At 47.9% G+C, this 21607-nt stretch overlaps 1 protein-coding gene across 1 annotated transcript in view; it reads right to left on the reverse strand.

The window, feature by feature from the left end:
* Window positions 1-21607, reverse strand: part of EFCAB6 (EF-hand calcium binding domain 6) — a 242193-nt gene that overhangs the window by 90229 nt on the left and 130357 nt on the right. Inside the window, exon 18 of the mRNA XM_065924192.1 lies at window positions 2143-2257. Within this exon, the coding sequence (XP_065780264.1) occupies window positions 2143-2257 (115 nt within the window). The remainder of the gene's footprint in view (window positions 1-2142; window positions 2258-21607) is intronic.

Here is a 21607-nt window from a genome sequence, read left to right on the forward strand (position 1 = left end):
ACAACTATGTGACGGAACATGGCATGAACTCTGTTCTGATCTTAGAAATGTCCCTGTCACCACGAGAAGAGCCTGTCCTCAGACCATCGTGGCCACCCTCTCGCTTGCACATTTCTGCGTCTGGCTACTCCGTCCTTGCTCCAGGGCAGGGACCACATCCTGCCTGTCTATCCATTCATTACCAGAGGCAGAGAAGGAGGATTCCTGCCCGTTCTGTTTCCCAGAATCAGGTCCTAAACGCAGGAACGTGTAACTCAGTCACCGGGCAGGTCCTGCCCACCTCTGTGCTGGATGTTAGACTGGAGGCCTCTGGACACCTTCTGGACAAACCTTGGCCCTTTCCACAGCCCTAAGAGGCAGAGTTTCCCCTTGAGCCTGGTTTATGCACAAGGAGACCTATTACTACGCCCATTCTACAGACAAGGACATAGGGGTCCAACTTCCCCAAGGTCACAGAGCTCACAGGCCGCTAACCCAGGCCCGCCGGCTTCCGAAGCCCAGCTGGTTGATGAATCAATGAGGCCATCTCTCTCCTCCCTGAAACGGAGGAAGGGAGTATAACCTCCACTTAAAAACCAGCCCATTTCCCTCAGGTTGCAATGACTTGAATGTGGCCTTCTCTAAAGGCAGGCTGCAACGTAGGACTTGGTTTAGGATATGACTCTCTATACATGCTGTTAACCCCCGCTCCCTGATGTGGTCTGGGGAACGAATGGCAGGCAGGGCCTCCGGAACTCACAGACATCCTTTGGTCCAGCCTTGAATTTGGCCTCTGCCTTGCCTGCACCTGGGTCTGGAGTGGCCTCCCCAGCCCGGGTTTGCTCGCCCAGCAGATAACACCTCCCTCTGGTGCCTGATCCCCTCTGCCTTGCCCACTCCCACCCACCGTGGCCTGGAGCTGCCATCTCCCCACCTCCAGCATCTGGCCATGTGTTGGGGGTACCGATGGGGGACAGAGGAGTGGGGGAGGGGGGGAAGAGAGGAAGCTGCAGGGCGAGGTGCCCGCTCGTGACAGGCCCCCTGCACTGGGACCTCGGGAAGTCACTGCTCACCCTAGGCCTCCAGTTTCCTCGCCTCAGTGAAGGCTGCACCGGGGCACCGGAAGCACTCACTAAGGTAAATGTGGGTTCCTTTCTCTTCTTTTTATTGCCTCAAAAAGGTCAAAGCGTATAGCCAAAGAAAGCGTCAAAATCCCCAAATTCCACAGCTTCTCGTGTTGTCTTTGGGGTGGGGGATTGCGGGACCTCTCTCCTTTAGAATCAGCAAATGAAATCTGGTGGTGGGGGCGCTGGATGGGACCTTCCTCTTTCCTGGTGAGGAGTCACAGCTGCCAGCTCCTCGAGCGAGACCCACCGCACTATTCAGTCATCACCCAGACCAACCCGGGGGAGAACAGCGCAATGCAAGTAGTGGTCTGGCTTCTGCCCTGTCCAGCCTGCAGTGCCCGTGGGTATATACACGGGATTTCTGCAGCTTTTCCGGAGGGCTTATTTGTCCATCTAAACTTCAGTAAGAGTGGAGACGGGGGAGGGGAGAGACTACAGATCTGAGAAGCAGGAGGCTGGGTGCTGCTTGTCCGTCTGCCGGGTGTGTGGCTGGGAGAGCAGAACCGGTGCGAGGGGCAAATGGGAGGACCGGACGCTGAGCAGACTGCGCTGTGAGCATGAGTCCCCTGGCAACCCCGCGGGCAGGGGCAGGGGAGGGCCCGGGGCTGGCTGATCTGGGCCAGTCCGCGGAGTCTTTCAGGGCCTCTGGGTCCAGGAGGGACACAGTCCCCGCTGGCGCACAGGTGGCTCTGATGGCAGATAACCAGCACCTACTTTTAGGAGGAAAACCTTAGAGGACATGAAGAGTCATTGGAGGAGCACAGGCTTGGGAGTCCATTTTAGAAACCATTTCTGCTCTTACTATTTGTAGAAGGCTCTGCCAGACAAAATTCAGCACTCAGTGCAGCTGAGTGGGGGTAAAAAAAAGGCCGAAACACGGATAAAATTAAACAAGAATGTCTGTTTCAGTCTCAGGACGCACATGGTCTCCATGTCTCAGCTCACACTACTTCAACCCCAGCGGCCTTGGGGCCCCGTGCAGAAAGACCCGTGGGGCCCCGGGGGGGAGCCAGGTTCGTGCTTGGCTGTTAGCTACCTTTGAATCCCGCTGCAAAATCAAGATAACTCATCCCTTCTTTCTTATATCCTAATTTTGTGGTCAACAGAGCGTACTGATCGTCATCCATGGGCATTCCATTATCTTCTAGGACCTGACGAGGAAGACAAGTGAGGGGAAAGGCTGTTAGCTGGTGTCGGGTCTTTGCTGGCTGAGCCCTACAACCCTGCGGCGAGCTCATCACCACAGCCTCTGCGGGCCGGCCTGGTTGTTACCTGTCTGCTCCCGCCCCCGGGTTCCCACGGGCGGGGCCAGGTGTCCTGGGGCTGGGGCCCTGGGCAAGGCTGGTTTGTTGAGCAAGAGAACAGAGGTGCAGGCGGGCGCCCAACCCGGCCCAACCTGGCTTCAGTCAACCCGGCACGCAGGCTGCAGGCACTGCTGCGAACCCTGTCACTGGCCGTGCCGTCCAGGTGTCCAAATCCACATTTGCTGTGACGGCAGCGGCTTTCAAGTTTCAAAAGTTAGGTTTATATATATTCACATACGTGCTAGGAAACACAGACAGAGTCAAGCAAGGCAGGGAAGGGAAAACTAGAATTCTGATCGGAGTTTCATCACGGTCCAGTTTAAACTGTAAGTTACTATGCTTTTTGTGGGGGACCCATGGACCACCCGTTTTCCTCTCCTTCTGTGATCCACTCGCTGAAAGTTACCCAGGGTCCCTTCACTCCGCCACACATAACCTACTGTTGACCTACGGTCTCTGTTTTGTGTGTGGGGCGGGAGGGGCTGGGGGGGCGGCGGCTGAGAAAACAGTTCCCTGCACTGCAGACGGAAGCAGAATCTCCGAGATGATTCTGCCCGGGAGGGACTGATGGTCTGGGCTGTTCCAGGGGCAGGTGACGTTGGCGGCCCTTTGCCAATGGCCAGTTAGTCAGCAACCTGGACCCAGCTCCTTGCCTGGAGGTGAATGCCCCTGAAGGGATGCTGGGGAGAACAGAAGTGGGACAGAAGACAGCACCTCTGCCTCTCACAAAGTTTCACAATTTAAATGAGAAAACATGGCTTTCTTTCCAGAAATGGACACTGAATCATAATTCAAAATGTGTCTGTGCATCTAAGGACCAAAGACACCCAGGATGACTGGACTCTCCCAGGACAGACACAGGAAGGCTGTATGGAGATGGGTTAATAAAGGCTCTGCCTGAGTGGTTCGGGGTGGGGAACACACAGACCAGCCAATAACATGGTGCTGATCAGGGGTTGTGGTGGCACAGGAAGCCAGAGTAGGTAGAGAGCAGAGGAAGAGTGGGGTCAGTGCTACACGGACAGCATTCTGTGGAGGAAGCTGAATTCGGGGGAGGGAGCAGGAGGATGGGATGAGATAGAACCCATCATCACCACCATCACCATCACCATCATCATCACCATCACCCTCAACATCACCATCATCACCATCATCATCACCACCATCATCACCATCAACATCACCAACACCACCATCACCATCAACATCATCATGATTTAGCAGTGCTTATCAGTAACTTCAGATATGCAGATGACACCACCCTTATGGCAGAAATGGAAGCGGAACTAAAGAGCTTCTTGATAAAGGTAAAAGAGGAGAGTGAAATAGCTGACTTAAAACTCAACATTCAGAAAACTAAGATCATGGCATCTGGTCCCATCACTTCATGGCAAATAGATGGGGAAACAATGGAGACAGTAACAGACTTCATTTTGGCGGGGGCTCCAAAATCACTGCAGGTGGTGATTGCAGTCATGAAATTAAGACGCTTGCTCCTTGGAAGAAAAGCTGTGACCAACCTAGACGGCATATTAAAAAGCAGAGACATTACCTTGCCAACAAATGTCCATATAGTCAAAGCTATGGTTTTTCCAGTGGTCATGTATGAATGTGGGAGTCAGACCATAAAGAAAGCTGAGCACCGAAGAATTGATGCTTTTGAACTGTGGTGTTGGAGAAGACTCTTGAGCGTCCCTTGGATTGCAAGGAGATCAAGCCAGTCCGTCCTAAAGGAGATCAGTCCTGAATATTCACTGGAAGGACTGATGCTGAAGCTAAAGCTCCAATACTTTGGCCACCTGATGTGAAGAGCTGACTCACTGGAAAAGACCCTGATGCTGGGAAAGACTGAAGGCAGGAGGAGAAGGGGACGACAGAGGATGAGACAGTTGGATGGCATCACCGACTCAATGGACATGAGCATGAGCAAGCTCTGGGAGACAGCAGAGGACAAGGAAGCCTGGTGTGCTGCAGTCTACGGGGTCGAAAAGGGTCAGACATGACTGAGCGACTGAACAACCATGCCTATTACATTCCAGGCATTGTCTTGAGATCTCTACAGGTATTAATAGTTCACTTAAGCTGTGAGAAAAGCACTCTTACTAACTCCATTTTATCTTATTTTTTTATTTTTTATTTTTTTTATTTTTCAGTGGGACTAACTCCATTTTAAAGATGCAGCAACTGAGGCTATGAGAGTTGCCCCAGACACATGATTAGGTAGGGACAAACCTGGGATCCAAACTCAGTTCTTCTTCTTAACCGCTGTGATCAAAGCCACTGTTGGAACAAGGTCAGTGGCCTCCAGAGAAGAGAACAGGTGGAAATGGATAGGAGATGACAGTAGGAAGTGGGGGAAGGGCTCTTCTGTGGGGCGCTGGCACCCTCACACGGATCCAAACAGACCAATAGGCAAAGGCTAATCTGGATCTCTGCAGGACACCTTGTGATGCCCTGGGGACACCAGAGAGGAGGAAGCCGCCAACGAGTGGCGACGAGGCCACCTGCCATTCCCCATGTCCCAGGAGGCCGTCAGGAGACAGATTCTCCTCAGTTCCTGGGGCTGACAGGTGGCGCCTTCTGCCCCGGCCCCCGCAGGCTAGAGCTGCAAAATATAACCCCCTTGGCAGCACCAAGGTACTCAGCAGTAGGCCGCCACCAGCCCCTGCTTTGGGCCGCCCTTCCCGGCGTGTGGGCCAGGACGCGGGAGCGGGCATCTCTGGCCGTCTATGTGAGTGATGAGCTGAGCCTGACTGCGGCGCGCTGTGTGCACCTGCCCAGCTGGTCAGGCCCTGGCCGTGGCTGGGCTTGTGTGTGCACTGACGCAAACAGGCTGCGGGTCCAGCTTGGTGCAGGATTGGGAGTGGGGCGGGGGGAGGGGGTGCAGGTGTTGCAGTGTTGCCTGGGGGCTCAGCGGAGGCGGGGAGCAGCTCTGGATGCCCAGACTACCCCGAGGGCCCACCTGGGGACCTGGGCAGAGTGCGTGACTGGGGACTCAGGTGGCTCTGCGACATCTGTGCATACACCCACCCGCCCCGCTCTGCATGGGAGTCTGTCCCAGCTTGGGATGGGGCAAGCGTTTAGACAGCCCGCCCGTGGCTCTCACACGGGCACCCAGGCAGCAGCAGCGGGGGCTCTGAAATGGAGAGGTCGGTGGCTCTCTTTGAAAAAAAATAACTATATTTTCAAAACAATTACACATGAATTATTCATTGCAAATTCCTCCTGCTCAGTCCTTTCATAAAAACATATGTAATGGATGGTAAGAAAATGTCTGTAGGCAAATGTTTCCACAGCCTGGAGGGGTGAGAAGCCCGGGGAGGCTGGGCGTGCCTTAGGCAGCCTGTCCTGAGGTGGCAGACGTGCCATCCCCAACGGGCACGGCGCGCCACCAAGAATGCAGTGCCCAGGAGCGCAGTCCCCAGAGAGGCGCCAAGGTCTTCACCGGCATGAGCATCTCTCAAGCCTACCCTTGCGCCACTCATTTCTGGGATGAACAGGGCCCCCAATCAACTAGATTTATCACAGCCCGTGGAGGCGATTTATAACACAAGGTAGGGCTAAACAGCAACATTTATAAAACCGACTGTCAAGTATTTAACCACTGAAGTCTTGTCCTTTGGTCTTTTCTAGGAGGGGTTTTCCTTAGGAAAGTTCCTCAAAGAAGTACAAACTGTGACCGGGCACGTTCTGATTCTCCGAATCGTCACTTCCGCCATTCCTGGGACATCACTTTGGTCGTGGACTGACTCTTGCACAGGAGTGCTCGCCACCATTCTGAGGAATCCTTGCTGGGCTCTCCTGGTGAAGACAGGGTGCCCAGTCATTGGATGGTGACTGAGTGATTCAGTTTCTCCAAGTCCCGCTCCCGCAAAGCATCCTTCGCTTTGGGGAAACCTCCTCGAGTCTCTGTGTGAGGAATCCTTGTTGGCTGTGACTGGGGCATCGCTTCTGTGGTGGCTGAATCTAGGGGGTAGAAGAGACAACCTTAATTTCTCACAGTCTATTTAGTAATACTGAAGCTTGTCACCTGAAATGTGCGAATCTTGCAACCATGAGATTCCTACGCTGCCCCGTCCTTCAAGCCGGAGCTCTCATTTTTTTCACATCTACGCCTCACAAGACAATGTTAAAATGTCTGCTTTAAGCACTCAAATGCATTTTTAAGTGAGAAACAATAGCCTTTTATATTTAACTGAATAGTAAAATCAGACCATTTCCCATGTTTTTTCTTCCTTCGTCGCCTGAGTCTCTATCTATAGTATCAAATTCCTTCAATCAGGAGAACTTCCTGTAGCACTTCTTAGAGTGAAGACCTGTTTGCAATGAATGATCTTCGTTTGCTTTTTCATCTGAAAACAGCTTCATTCTTAAAGGGGACTTGCCCTGGATGTAAATTCTGGGGTGAGGGGTTTCTGTTTGTTTTAGTTTCTGCTTTCCTTTCAGCAGGGTAAAGTTTCCGTCCCACTGTTCTCCGGCCACCATCATTTCTGATAAGAGGTACTGGTGATTCAAATCATTGTTCCCCTTTTACCGTGCCATCTTTCACATGCTGCTTTGAGGTTTATCTCTTTGATTTTGGTTTTCAGTTTATCTATGATTTTTTTCTTTGTATTTATCGTATTGGGGGTTTTCTGTGTTTCTTGAATTTACACATGTAAACTTTTCAACAAAAATCGGGAAATTTCAGCCATTATTTCTCCACATATGTCTTCTTCCTCCTGTGACTCCACTTATACCCATGCGAGACCTGATGTGGTTTCACACATCTCTCAGGCGCTGCTCTTTTTCTTTGCAAGTCTTTTCCTTTTCTCTTCTTCAGTTTGTGTAACTTCTGCTGATGTGTCTTCAGGTTCCCTGACTCTTCATCTTGTTATCTCCATTCTGTGGCTAAGCCCATCTGATAAATTTTTCTTGGTGAATTTTTATTTCAGATATTTTATTCTTTAGTTCTAGAACATCCATTGGTTTTTTTTCATAAATTCTATTTCTGTGCTGAGATTTCCTACGTTTTCATTCATTATGAGTGTACTTTCCTTTGCATGACTGAGCATAGTTTTCATGGTTAAAAATTTCAAGTGCTAACTCTAGCATCTGGATCATCTCAGAGTCTTTGCTTTTGAGAAAGGTCATACTTCCCTATTTCTCCATATGTTGAATAAGATTGGGTGGGCTTCCTGGACATTATGAATGCTATGGTGTGTGGAGATTCTGGATCCTGTTACATTTTGTTGACCTGTTTGAGGACATAGTAGACTTGGTTGGACTCCGTCTGCTGGGTAGCAGTTTAAATCTCAGTGTGACTCTTTTATCCTGAGCCAGGCTCCTAGCAGTCTGCCCTGCTTTTGTATCGTCAGGGTCAGCCAGAGATTTGGACAGAATTTATAAAGAGATGGAGAAGGAAATGGCAACCCACTCCAGTACTCTTGCCTGGAAAATCCCAGCTTAAAGCATCCACATTTGGGCTCTGTCCTCTACAGAAATCTCCATTTATTTTCCAGTGGCATCAGTCACTCAGACCTCCCTCTGCTCTCTGGTTCTTCAGGCTGGAAAGGCTGCTGGTTTTCCATCAGTGTTTTATCTACCTTATGCGGCACCAACTTCAACCTTCACTCAGGTGAGAAGCTGAAAACATGGGAACATTTCCCCATGCTATTTCCATTTCCAAGAGTTGACTCCTCTCCAAAATCTGGTTGCTTAGTTTCATTCTCCAAGGCCTTCGGGTACTTCATTCAGTTATTTATTCATTAATTTACTGACTTGTTTAACATTGTCTGGTGTTCACAGCTGACGTCTCTAGGAAAGTTGGTCTAGTAGCAGCTGATTCACTCACATGAGAAGCAGAACGCCCGTGATGCTTGCTTGGATGGTCTTGCAAGCACATCCTTAGATCACAGCTAGGCCAGCATAGCAAACATCTTCCCAGCCCCCTTCCCACCTACCCAGCTGCAGTGATAATGCTCTTTTCTGAGCATCCATAGTCGCTCTGCTTGCTTCTATTGTAAACAGTCCTTCATATGGGACCTAACATACGGCAGGCACTTGACAAATAAATGACTGTTGGATGGAGAAATTACCAGTACTTGTTTTCCACCTATGTACCCCAAGAGCATACAGTAGGTGCTCAGTAAATGCTGAATGACAAGAAGAGGCAGGGACATCAGTGTAACAGAACCCTGAATGCTCTTCCAACTTCTACTGCATGCTAAGTTGCTTCATTTGTGTCCAATTCTTTGCAACCCCAGTGGACTATAGCCCACCAGACTCCTCTGTCTATGGAATTTTCCAGGCAAGAATACTGGGGTGGGTCGTCATGCCCTTCTCCAGGGGATCTTCCTGACCCAGGGACTGAACCCACGTCTCTTATGTCTCCTGCACTGGCAGGTGGGTTCTTTTACCACCAGTGCCTCTTGGGAAGCCCAACTCCTACTGCAGGTCTGGGTGAATCTTGTGCCTGATGTGAGAGAGTCCACGTGAGGCAGATATGAGTGGTAAGCGGTCATCTAGCCTTGGCTAGGAAGTAGCTAGACTCTCCAGAATACTGCTAGGCAGGACGAGAAGACATTGTTCCGGGAGGCGGACGCACGGAAGCAGGAGGAAAGGGAGGCGGGCTTAGAATTGCGAGGTAGTACTTGTCCTTGAGACCTGAACTACAGACGCTTCACACTTAGCAAGGTGCACGGCTCTGCTGCCGGGTCGGCCATGGTCTTTATTGTTCCTCCCTTAACCCTGCGCTTCGTCACGTTCTCTTTGCAAACTGTCAGTCTGGGGAACCAAGGGAAAGGCTCGTGCTTACACTCCGGCTTACACGGGAGCCAGAGACTCAGAGGCCAAGACGCGAAGCGCAGGCAGGAGTCAGGTGCACGCGCCTGGAGACCGCCTTCAGCCATCCCTCCCCGCCTGGAGATTTTCCCACCTGTTACTTGCGAAAGAACCAATGAGGGTTCTGGGCTTTCTTTTTAATAATAATATTACTTCTATTTCTTGACATACACATTCATAGTCAAAATGAAACAGGCCAAAAAAAAAAAAACCTTCTCTAGAATTTCAGACTTACTCCATCTCCCCACCCTCAATTCCCTATCCCAGGAATACCTGCTCTTCCAGCCCCTCCCGACCCTTAGCTGCCTCAGTCATCAGAGGGCAGAAATAATCAGAGAATTCAGTCATCAAGGCGACCTGATCACACGCAAATCTGCTACGAGGGATTAGAGCACCAAGGCTGGAAGAGTACGGAACTTTCAAAACAGATGTGCACTCGGATAGAAAGCTGAAACTCTTTCGGCAAATGCTTCCGCGAATATTCAGGCACACAATCTGACTGTCCATGTGGCCCCAGCAAGCAGGGTGTTCACAGCGGATGCAAACCCACACGAGAGGCAGTCACGGTGCTGTCACCTTCACAGGCCACGGTGCATTCAGTTCGAGAGGCCGTTGCCTGTTACGAGTGCAGTTCAAGTGACGGGATTTCCTTTCAGTTTCTTAAGTGACAGGAATACTGTGAAGAGTGAAGGATGCTCCCAGGGTGTGGAGCATCGCAGCGTCCTTGTGTGAGGACACCGATGGCAGGGACTGTTCAGAGACAGGGACTCAGAAGTGGGATCTGAAGCTGGGGAGCATCACGAGCACACAGTCCCAGCCTTAATGGCCCGATGACAAGGCCCAGGGCTGACTTCAGAGCAGCAAACACGACTCCGGAGGTAATGGACGCTTCACAAGTGTCACCGAGAAAGAGAGCCTGACTGGAGAGTTACTAGGTTCGGTCATGTTACTAAGTGACTTCCACACACTACCCTTTTCTAAGCAGAGCAATAGCTCCTCAACAGAAACATGGCCAAGTCCACCTTACAAAGGAGGAGATCAAAGTCTAGGAAGGCTAAGCAAAAACAATCATTTGCCAGAAAGACCCGGCTGTGAGCGGTGTAGCAAACGCTTGAACGTGTGTCAGCCTGACACCACGAGACATCACCGTCTCCTGACTCCGAGGGGGGAGAGCCTGGAGTGTGTCAGCTGCGGCATTTTCAGGCTCACTTACAGATGAGGATCCTGGAGCCCAGAGACACCAGCACCTGTCCCCGGGGATGGGCTTGAGCACAGAGACACCCAAATAACTCCAGCGGGGGTACCGCCCAGGGATGTTCGGTAAGCAGTGACAACAGCCCAGCGCCGTGGCTGAGTCTGGACTCACGGTTGAGGCTCGGGCTCCATGAATGACAGGAAGGGTACCACTCCCCGCTCCAACAAGCTGCCCGGCAGTCGGCGGAGGACATGGCTGAGACTGGGGCTGGGTGCTCCCCGAGGCTTTGTGGCCCATATGTTTGGGGCAGGTTGACAGCAGGGACAAGGGCTCTATGAGCCAGCTACTGCATAACAATCATCCCAAATGTGGTGGCCAATGACACTACAAACATCTGTCCTTGAACCAGTGGGTCTGCGGGTCAAGCGCAGTTTGGCTCATATGACAGCCTTGGCGGGAGGCTCCTGGTTCAGCCCGCAGGGCGGCTGTAGGCCCGCTTCACGTGCATTCACTCTGGGGACCAGGCGGATGGGACAGGAGCTGCCCTGGGGAAGCTCTTCTAACAGCCGATCGCTGGAGCCCCAGGCCACGCTGGACCCACAGCTGCTGCTCAGGCTGTTTCTGCCACACGCCGCGTCCAGCACCACTGGATACGTATCCCCTGAGGTACTGGAGAGCAGAGAGGGAGGGAAACTAAGAGGGGGTGAAGGACAGCAAGTGCGTGAATTCTGAGGTCCTTTCCAGCTCCTTGAGTCTATGGGATCCTGTATGTGTGGTGGCAACGCTGTGACCTCTAGAAAGATACCACTATCACAATCCAACCACTCTCTCAGATCTAGACACGCTTAGGCCTCAGGCGAGATCTCTCTGGTCCACCTGACCCAGTTCCACCTGACCCATGGGTGATGGTGCTGAAAATGCTTCCAAAAACAATCTATCCCCTCACCTTCTGGACCTTCAAGACACACTGAGGGTTTGACAGCCGCAGTCACCAGGCTATAAAACGGTGGCGCTTTTTCTTTCCTTTCCTGCTGAAGGCGTGATGAGGACAGGGAAAATAGTGACAATATGATTTGGTTTAGTGGAGTTTTTTAAACTATATTATCCCCCTAGAACAACAGGACTAAAATTGTGTTTAAAAGGCTCAGAGTGACAAAAACGCTGAGCCTGAACGCAACCTTCAGAAACTGTGAAAGGAGAATAAGGGACAAGGTGACCTCACAGCTTTCACATCCAGGAGAGTCCCGGGGTGACGTGCAAATGGACCGACATGTCTAACCTTGGAGGCAAGCCCCCAGAACCTGGAGTGCTTTTATGCACACATGCAAAATCTTAGCCCGTTCCATGGGCAAATGAATCCAGTACTTTAGTAACAATCTGTGAAGACTGCAGTTGAAAGCGGACAAGCCATTCCTCCTTCAGAGGAGACTGTCCTTAAGCCCTGGAATCACGTCTGTTGTTCAAAGGGCAGGTGAACACAAGCCACGGGGCTCAAAGCCGAGCACAAGGTCAAGGTGGCAGGAGAAGCTGCCGCTGGGCGGCCACGCTCTCCTCTGTGCGTGTCTGAAATTATTTTCTCCCTTCTCAATTTCAAAAGCAGGTATATTTTTAACATATAAACTTAACGCAAGTCCAATTATGATCTTAATAATGCATTTGGGAGGTAACTCTTTATGGATAGAATATATATGGAAAGATATAAATCTGGCTTGAGAGTAGCCAAGAAAATATAAGAAGGAGAAAAAATAAGGAAAGATCTGTTTTACTAAAATAAAAAAATTACATTGATATAGAAAAAAATGTATAGAACTGTGCAACGAAATGGGAATTTTCAGATGTATGCCCTAGTATAATGAGAATTTCACAAATGACAAAAGGAAAATATAGAAGAGCCTCATTTTACACAGTACAAAAAAATTAACTCCATATGGATTAGGCATTCATGTTTAAAAAATAAAGCAGTAAAAAATTCTTGCAAGAAAGTCTAGATTATCTGTACAGTATGAGAGGGAGACCCGGAGGGACTGGGGAAGAATGGAAACTTATTAAGCAAGACTACAAACCTAGAATTTATCTTTAATAAAAGAAAAGAGGAAAAAAGAATGGAAGATAGATATATTGGGTTGTACAAAAATCTTAAAACACTTTAATGGCAAAAGATATAATAAAATAAAGAGACAAATGATAGATTTTATAAATATATTTGTAGTGAAGAAGACAAAGAGCTAATACATTATTAATTAATTCAAGAGCTACTGGGAGACACCTTCATGCGAGACACTAGTCAAGCCATCAGGAACACAAAGGTAAACAAAATGTCAAAACCCCGCCCTCGGCCAGGCTCTACTGGAGGGGTTAACCTGTTGTATTGAGTCGGTTGTGTCCCCAGAAAGATGTGCTTAAATCCTAACCCAGCTTCCCGCACGTGTGACCTTTAATGAAAACAAGGTCTTTGCATATGTAATCAAGTTCCCATGAGGTCATACTGGACTGGGCTTCCCAGACAGCTCAGCGGTAAAGAATCCCTCTGCCGATGCAGGAGACGCAGCTTTGATCCCTGGGTCAGGAAGATCCCCTGGAGGAGGGAATGGCAACCCACCCCAGTATTCTTGCTTGGAAAACTCCATAGACAGAGGAGCCTGGTGGGCTACAGTCCACGGGGTCACAAAGGGTCAGACATGGCTGAGTGACTGAGCAGGCACGCATGCACATACTGGATTAGGGGTGAGCCCAAGTCCAAGGACTGAAGTCCTTCTAAGAAGAAGGGACTCTGGACACAGATCAAGGACAACACAGGTGGAGACAAGACACAAGGAAGAGGCCAGAGGCCAGAGTGAGGGCAGCTGAGCAAGTCGAGGACAGCCGAGGACCGCCAAGCCAGCAAGGCTAGAAGCCAGAGTCGGTCCTCATGTAAATAAACCATGGAGGACGGCAGGACTCTGCGATGCCCGGATTTCAGGTTTCTGGCCCCAGCGCTGTGAGAGAAGAGATTTCTGTGGTTCAAGTCACCCAGTTTGTGGTAATTTGTTACAAATTCCTAGAAAACTACTACACACGTATTGGCTCATTTAATCCTTATCACTATCCTACAATCCCTGGAGAAGGAAGTGGACAACCACTCCAATATCCTTGCCTGGAAAATCCCATGGACCGAGGAGCCTGGTGGGCTGTGGTTCATGGGGTCGCAGGGTCCGGCACGACTGAGCGACTGACACACAGACTGTCCTACGATGTAGCTACTGAAACGATCTCCACTGACAGGAAGGGAAACTGAGGCCCAGAGAGCTCTGCCCAGGGTCACACAGCTGTCAGGGGACGGGGCTGGGGTTTGACTCCTGGCACCCACTCCAGGATGCTGGCCTGGAGAATTCCATGGACTCAAAGAGTCGGACATGACTGAGCTTTGACTCAAAGCTTTTCACTTTGAGACTTTGAGCGTGGCTCAGAGTCGGCCTTTGAGATGAGATCGGGTGCATACAGGGTGGTGTGGCCGTAGACAGCGTTATCAAACGCAGTTCTCCAATGCTTCAAAACTGATTGGGTTCATTCCGAAAATACTGAGTACTTATTTTATGCTGCGCCCTGTTTCAGACGCTTGGGACAGGGCAGAGAATAAAAAGGACACAGATAACTGCCCGAGTAGCAGGTCCACCCCAGGGAGGAGGGCAGGGCTGCAGGGGGCTGAGGGAGAGAACCAGGCTGGAGCTGATGCAAACAAGAGAGTGTTAGGGAAGAGCTGTGGCAGCCGGGGGCGGGGGTGAGGGCAGAGGCGGGGTGGGGCAGGGTACAGGCTGGGGTCAGATTAAGAGAGACTCAGAGCCTTACTGGGAGGAAGTCCCAGGGGTGACAATCTAGAGGATGTGGGTGAAGTGGGGTCCCGGGCTTCTTATGGAAACGGGTAAATAACGATGTCTATTGCAAACCTCTTCTAAGTTGACAAGAGGGCAAAGAATGTGAATAAGACAATTCCCAGAAGAACAAATCCAAGTGCAAAGGAAAAAAACCCCAGAAGAAGCCTACATTCACTGGTGGTCACAGAAACGAATGCAAATTTAAGCTGAGCAATCACTTTACAACTATCAGACCAGCAAAAACTAAAAAGAGCTATAATGCTATATAACAGGGATTAGAGAAAAAGATACTCTCACATATAGCTGTTAGAAATATGAAATGCTACAGCATTATTTTTTTTAAAGCACACAGACAAGACGTGTTAAAACAAAATATACGTTATCTCAGACCAAGCAATCCTACCCCAGGGAATCCGTTCCATAGAGATGAAAGCATCGGTACACAGAGATACATAAAGAACGACTGTTTAAAGAGGGAAAAAGAGAGAAAAAGAAGCGAATGCCCATCAAAAAGGGAAGGGTCGGTGTTCAACTTGCAGGTCTTTGCTTCCACTGAGAACAAACAGAAAGCCAGACAAAAGACAGCAAAACATCTGTTTGACACACAGACAGCTGCTGAACAACAAGGGTTCTCAGGGACAGCAAGCGGAGTGAAGGGGGAAACTCAGAACTCGGGAGAGAAGGAGGTCACGGGCCCATTCTGGGAGCAGAGCCAGGGTTCAGGGTCGGGGCTGAAGGCCCAGGCAGGCGGTCACTACCAGCAGAGAGAGAAACAAGCAGAGCTCGCGGGACTGCAGAGACCAGAACCAGAGACTTGATTTTTCAGTTTCCCAGTGAGAACGGAAAACAGAAAACCGACCCTGACACTGTCAGTTTTCTCCTCGAGGCACTTGCTGAACTCAGAAGCCATGGGGTGGGGATTGACAGAAGGCTAAGGAATCAAAGCAGAAAACCTCAGAAAAGCTAAAGGGATTTTTTTTTTTTTTTTTTGGGTCACCTTTTTGAGTCCTGAGGAAACTAAGGTTAGCTAGAGTTCAGGACTTTTCAGGGATGAGGGCTCAAAGAATAGCCCGTGCTCTGAGTTAAAAGAGCTTCCCCAGTGGCTCAGTAATTAAGAATCCACCTACTAAAGCAGGAGGCACAGGAGAGGCAGGTTCAACCCCTGGGTCAGGAGGATCCCCTGGTTAGGAAATGGCAACCCACTCCAGTATTCTTGCCTGGAGAGTCCCATGGACAGAGGAGCCTGGCGGGCTACAGTCCATGGGGTCACAAAGAGTCGGACACGACTGGAGTGACAGCACACAGGCATCAGTTCAGTTCCGTTCAGTCGCTCAGTCGTGTCTGACTCTTTGCGACCTCATGGACTGCAGCACGCCAGGCCTCCCTGTTCATCATCAGCTCCCGGAGCTTGTTCACACTCATGTCCATTGAGTCGGTGATGCCATCCAACCATCTCATCCTCTGTCATCCCCTTCTCCTCCTGCCCTCAATCTTTCCCAGCATCTGGGTCTTTTCCAAGGAGTCAGTTTTTTGCATTAGGTGGCCAAAGTATTGGAATTTCAGCATCAGTCCTTCTAATGAATATTCAGGACTGATCTTTAGGATGGACTGGTTGGATCTCCTGGCTATTCAAGGGACTCTCAAAAGTCTTCTCCAACCACAGTTCAAAAGCATCAATTCTTCAGTGCTCAGCTTTCTCTATAGTCCAACTCTCACATCCATACATGACTACTGGAAAAACCATAGCCTTGACTAGACGGACCTTTGTTGGCAAAGTAATGTCTCTGCTTTTTAATATGCTGTCTAGGTTAGTCATAGCTTTTCCTCCAAGGAGCAAGTATCTTTTAATTTCATGGCTGCAATCACCATCTGTAGTGATTTTGGAGCCCAAAAAACTAAAGTCTGTCACTGTTTCTATTGTTTCCCTATCTATTTGCCATGAAGTGATGGGACCGGATGCCATGATCTTAGTTTTCTGAACGTTGAGCTTTAAGCCAACTTTTTCACTCTCCTCTGTCACTTCCATCAAGAGGCTCTTTAGTTCTTCTTCACTTTCTGCCATAAGGGTGGTGTCATCTGCATATCTGAGGTTATTGGTATTTCTCCTGGCAATCTTGATTCCAGCTTGTGCTTCCTCCAGCCCAGCGTTTCTCATGATGTACTCTGCATATAAGTTAAATAAGCAGGGTGACAATATACAGACTTGACGTACTCCTTTTCCTATTTGGAACCAGTCTGTTGTTCCATGTCCAGTTCTAACTGTTGCTTCTTGACCTGCACACAGATTTCTCAAGAGGCAGGTCAGGTGGTCTGGTATTCCCACCTCTTGAAGAATTTTCCACAGTTTATTGTGATCCACACAGTCAAAGGCTTTGGCATAATCAATAAAGCAGAAGTAGATGTTTTTCTGGAACTCTCTTGCTTTTTCAATGATCCAACAGATGTTGGCAATTTGATCTCTAGTTCCTCTGCCTTTTCTAAAAAACTTTGAGGACTACATGCTAGAAGGGAGTTTTTTTGGTTGGTTTTGTTGTTGGAGCGTTCCACACGCTGCAGGGCAACTAAGCCTGTGTCTCACAACCACTGAAGCCTGTGTGCCCTGGAGCTCATGCTCCACAACGAGAGAAGCCACCACAATGAGAGGCCCAAGCACTGCAACTAGAGAAAGCCCATGCACAGCAACGAAGATCCAGTCCAGCTAAAAATAATAATAATAAATTAATTGAAAAAATTAGTCCAGGCGCAAGCATATAAAAATATAAGATGGAAAGAAATAGCAAGGGTAAACATGCAGATACATATGATATCTTATTTACCATAAAAATAGCGTCCCATGGGATTCAGCATTGAAGTAAAATTTAAATGCATGACAATAGTAACATAAAAGCTACGAAGGGGTGAATGAAATTATTTTTATATTTAGCATTGCTAGAGAAGTGGTAAAAATAACAACATATTTAAGTACACACAATAAGACAAGCATTCAAATCAAATCTCTCAGGCAGCTTCTAAAGACTTACAGAAGGACATACACACCCATAGGCTGACAGAGGGGAAAGTGGAATGGTAGAAACAGCTAAATAATCTAAAAGAAGGCAAGAATGGAAAGAAAAGAATACATGAAACAGCTGGGTCAAATAGAAAAAAAAAATAGTAAGATGATATTCACAGATATAAAATCAACTCTGTGAGCTTATGTGCTTAGTCATGTCCAACTCTCTGTGACCCCAAGGACTGTATCCACCAGGCTCCTCTGTCCACGGGATTTCCCAGGCAAGAATACTGGAGTACTGCTCCAGTAAAATCAACTCTATCAGTAATTAAATGGAAAATGAAGTGACTACTGCAAGTACAAGACTAAGGCTGTCACAGTCTGTTTTTTAAAATATCAGCTATATGCTGTCCATGTGAAACAATTTAAATATAAGCACCCAGAAAATTTGAGGTAAAAGAATAGGAAAAAATATGCTATGCTAACATGAATCAAAAGAAACCTGAAGTAACCATATTATTATCAGTCTAAAATAGACTCGAAGGCAAGTAGCATCACTCTGGATCAAGAGAGTCATGTCATAATGATAAAGAAGACAATTCACAGGAAGCTTCAGCAATTCTGAGTCTATGTGTACCCAAAAATTTAGCTTCAAAGTGAATAAGGCAACATTCAACAGAACTAAAAAGGATCTCACTAAACAAATCCACCATCAGTTGGGAGACTTCAACACATTTCTCTCAATAGCTAATGGGATGAGCAGACAAAAAAATTGATAAGGAGACAAAAGGTCTGAAAAATACAATGAAATCAACTTAATTGGCTTACTTAGAAAACTAAAGGTCCATGATGGAGTACACATTCTTTTCAAGTGCTTCTGGGACAATTACCAAAATTGTCTCTATAGTGGGTCACAATCCAAGCCTCAGCATATTTAGAAGGATCAGTTGAAGTGATTTATACTTTAAAATCACACCCTTTGATAGCTCAGCTGTTGAAGCAGAAGAGGACTGTTGGCTTGATGTGAGTCAACTTTAAAATCTATTCTCTGATCACAGTGGAATCAGTTTTAAAATCAATAATAAGAGATAAACTAGAAAATATCAACTGTGTGGAAATTAAACAGTAAACAATTGGAGAAAAGAAGAAATCACAATGGGAATTATAAAATATGTTGAACTGAATGACAATGAAAACACAGTATACGAAACCTGTACCATGCGGCTAAGCCTGCACCCAGAGGACAATGGATAGCCATCAGTTCATACATTAGAGAGATAAAGGCTGGAAAGCAATGATCTAACATTCTATCTCAAGAAGTTAGAAAAAGAAAAGCAAATTAAATCCCTAGCAGGTAGAAGGAAGGAAATAATAGAGGTAATAGCAGAAATAAAGAAATATAAAACAAATATGCAAGAGAAAAATAACAAGTCCAATAAAGTTGTTACTTCGAAAAGAGAAAACTGACAGACCTCAACTTCTGCATTTGGGTAGGATGAAGTAATTCACAGCAAGAAAATATTCCCAATGAAAATAATTAAGAAAAAATCAAGTAAAAATTATTAAAAGGCATCAGAAAGCTGAAAAAGCCATGAGGTTTCAAGGAACCAAAATCCCAAGGTGGAAAGGACTCACCTTTCAGTGTCAAGGGTTTCCCTGATAGCTCAGTTGGTAAAGAATCTGCCTGCAATGCAGGAGACCACAGCTCGATTCCTGGGTCGGGAAGATCCGCTGGAGAAGGGATAGGCTACCCACTCCAGTATTCTTGGGCTTCTCTTGTGGCTCAGCTGGTAAAGAATCTGCCTGCAATGTGGGAGACTTGGGTTCGATTTCTGGGTTGGGAGAAGGGAAGGATTCGATCCCTGGAGAAGGGAAACGCTACCCACACCAGTACTCAGAGCCGGACACAACTGAGCAACTTTCACTTTCACACTTTCAGTGTCAAACTGAGACCAGGCAATTGCATTTCCCCTGGCAACAGCTGACGCCTCTGGGAGTAGACTTCGGACTGAGAAATAGGTTTGGGCCAGACAGAGAGCCACTCCAGCAGAGCATTCACTAGTTATGTGGTGCTGGAGTGGCGAAGTTGGAGACATGAGGGGACAGGCTCAGAGCACGTCTGGCTCCCCCTTCCAGACGTGTGCTGATCTCTGGAATGGGCCAGGGCTGGAGTCTAATGGCCTGAACTGAAAACTTAAAAAAGGACGATGCAAGTCTCCCAACTTAAGAGACAAAGGCCCAACATGGAGGAAGACCCTGAGAACACAGAGGCAAAAACAAAGCCCTAGAGGTGTGGTCCATCGGCACCGAGGGCCTACAGCTGCCCGGCCCTGGAGGAACTGGCTGATTTGGGTACGGCCAGATGCCCAGAGGCTCCAGGTGTGGCATCTGTCAAAAGGGTTATTGCTGGAAAATAGAGAAATAAATACAGACTTTTGATGGGTGTATGGAGCTTGGAGCAACAAAACTGAAGATGTGCGGGACCTCGAACACACCACTGGTTCACCCCCTTGAAACCTGTGTCAGATTAGGAAGTGGTAAGGAACAGCCAAGAGATGCTCAAGGGTGTTTGTGGGGCTAGGTTTAATCTAACCAGGGTCCCTGTCCCTAGCCGGAGAAGACTGTGTGGGATTAGGAATTGATGGCAGTGAGTGGGCTGGGTACCCATTCCCCAGATACGTGAGTGTGACCAGCACCCAAAGGGCTTAAGCTACTCTGCTGGGAGGAAGTGAGGAAGCTCACCTCCTGCTAAGCGAGGTAAGATGTCCTCGCCTTCAGGAAGATGCAGAAGTAAGGAGCCGAGGCTGCTAAGAATCTGGGACACTGGGCTGGGCTGTTACAGACTCTGGCTTCCCTAATCCACGTCTTGGGGGCTCTGTGTGTGTTGGCTGATGAGTTCTGCAGCCTGTGTCTGTCGCCGGGGCCTCTGCTGGGACTCCAGAAATGGGACTAAGAATAACAGTGTGCTGAACAACGTTCAGTGTATTTACTGAGGATGAAGAATAACAATTTCCCATTAGGAACAGCCAATTACAGGGAACCAGAATTGTAAAGCTGCCCTCAAATTCCTGATGGATGGAATAGCTCAATTAGTCTAATTACTCAATTAGACTAATCTTGACTTATGTGTCCTTGGGTGTTTAGTCATTTTATGTTCCCCATGGGTCACTAGTCCCAAGCAATGAAACTTCTGCTTTATCCATGTTCCCCATGTGGCTTAGTCCTATTCCAAGTATGGAACAGGCACCCTCACAATGTTTACCGAGAGAAAGGATGACAGAGACTGTTGTCTTTGCCTGCCTAATGTGTATTCTCTCCTTCTCCCATAGGAACAGGACCTTGCTTTTTCTGGAGGTAGTAATGTACCCAGCCAAAAAGTCTGTATGTGTATATATATATATATATATATATATATTTATTTATTTATTTATTTATTTATTTATTTATTTATACATATTGTAAGTGGAAGCTTATGATATGTTACAACAAAATGTTAAGTCTGAGGAGCTTCCAAAAAAACCCTTTAAAAAAGAAAGACTTCTCTGGCTCAAGCCTTTGCCCTGCCCTTTTCCCTTCTTTGTGCCTGAAACATGTGTGTGATAGCTGGTGTTCCAGCAGCTATCTTGCATACATGAGGATAAGACTGAAAGAGTGAGAAGCTAGAAGCATCCTGGGTTTCTGAAGACAATGTAGAGCTGCTGCACTGACCCTATACCAACAACCTCTGGACTCCTTTTTCAAAGGAGAAAAATAGCCACTTTTAAAAGTTAAGCTACTGTTTTGGGGGTTTGCTGCTAATTCAGCAAATGAAGGATAGGGTAAGGGAGAAACTGTATCCAGAGAAGGAATATAAATATTCTAGATCATCCTAAAATTCAAAAATGGTTTTCTGCAACATTACAAGTTCTTGATTCATTATTTAAATAAATTGACACGTTTAAAAACACATGGAAGTCACAGGATTTGTGGTGCAGAGGCCAGAGCAATCGAGCAGAAGAGGGGGATTTCCTGAGAGAAAGAGTATGTGTTACGGGGTTGCTGTGAACAATGATCTAATGGATGATGCAAAATACACAACTAGGGCTAGTACAATTCCAGAAAGAACTGTCCTTTTCCCTCCCATGGTGGAAATTGCAGATGTAACCACGAAAAACACAATGAGCTCATGGAAACCCCAGTAGCTCTGCCTCGACCAGGGCTCTCAACTCAGTGTGGGATCCCTGGTTATCTCACACTGATCAGAAACTCTGATATCTCCTACACTCAAGAGAGAAAAGGGGGAAAGTTTAATCACTAGTTAACAAATAAGAGTTTGCATAACAGACAGAAGCTACCTG

Source organism: Muntiacus reevesi, chromosome 1 (genome assembly GCF_963930625.1).
Source record: "Muntiacus reevesi chromosome 1, mMunRee1.1, whole genome shotgun sequence".
NCBI classification, from domain to species: domain Eukaryota; kingdom Metazoa; phylum Chordata; class Mammalia; order Artiodactyla; family Cervidae; genus Muntiacus; species Muntiacus reevesi.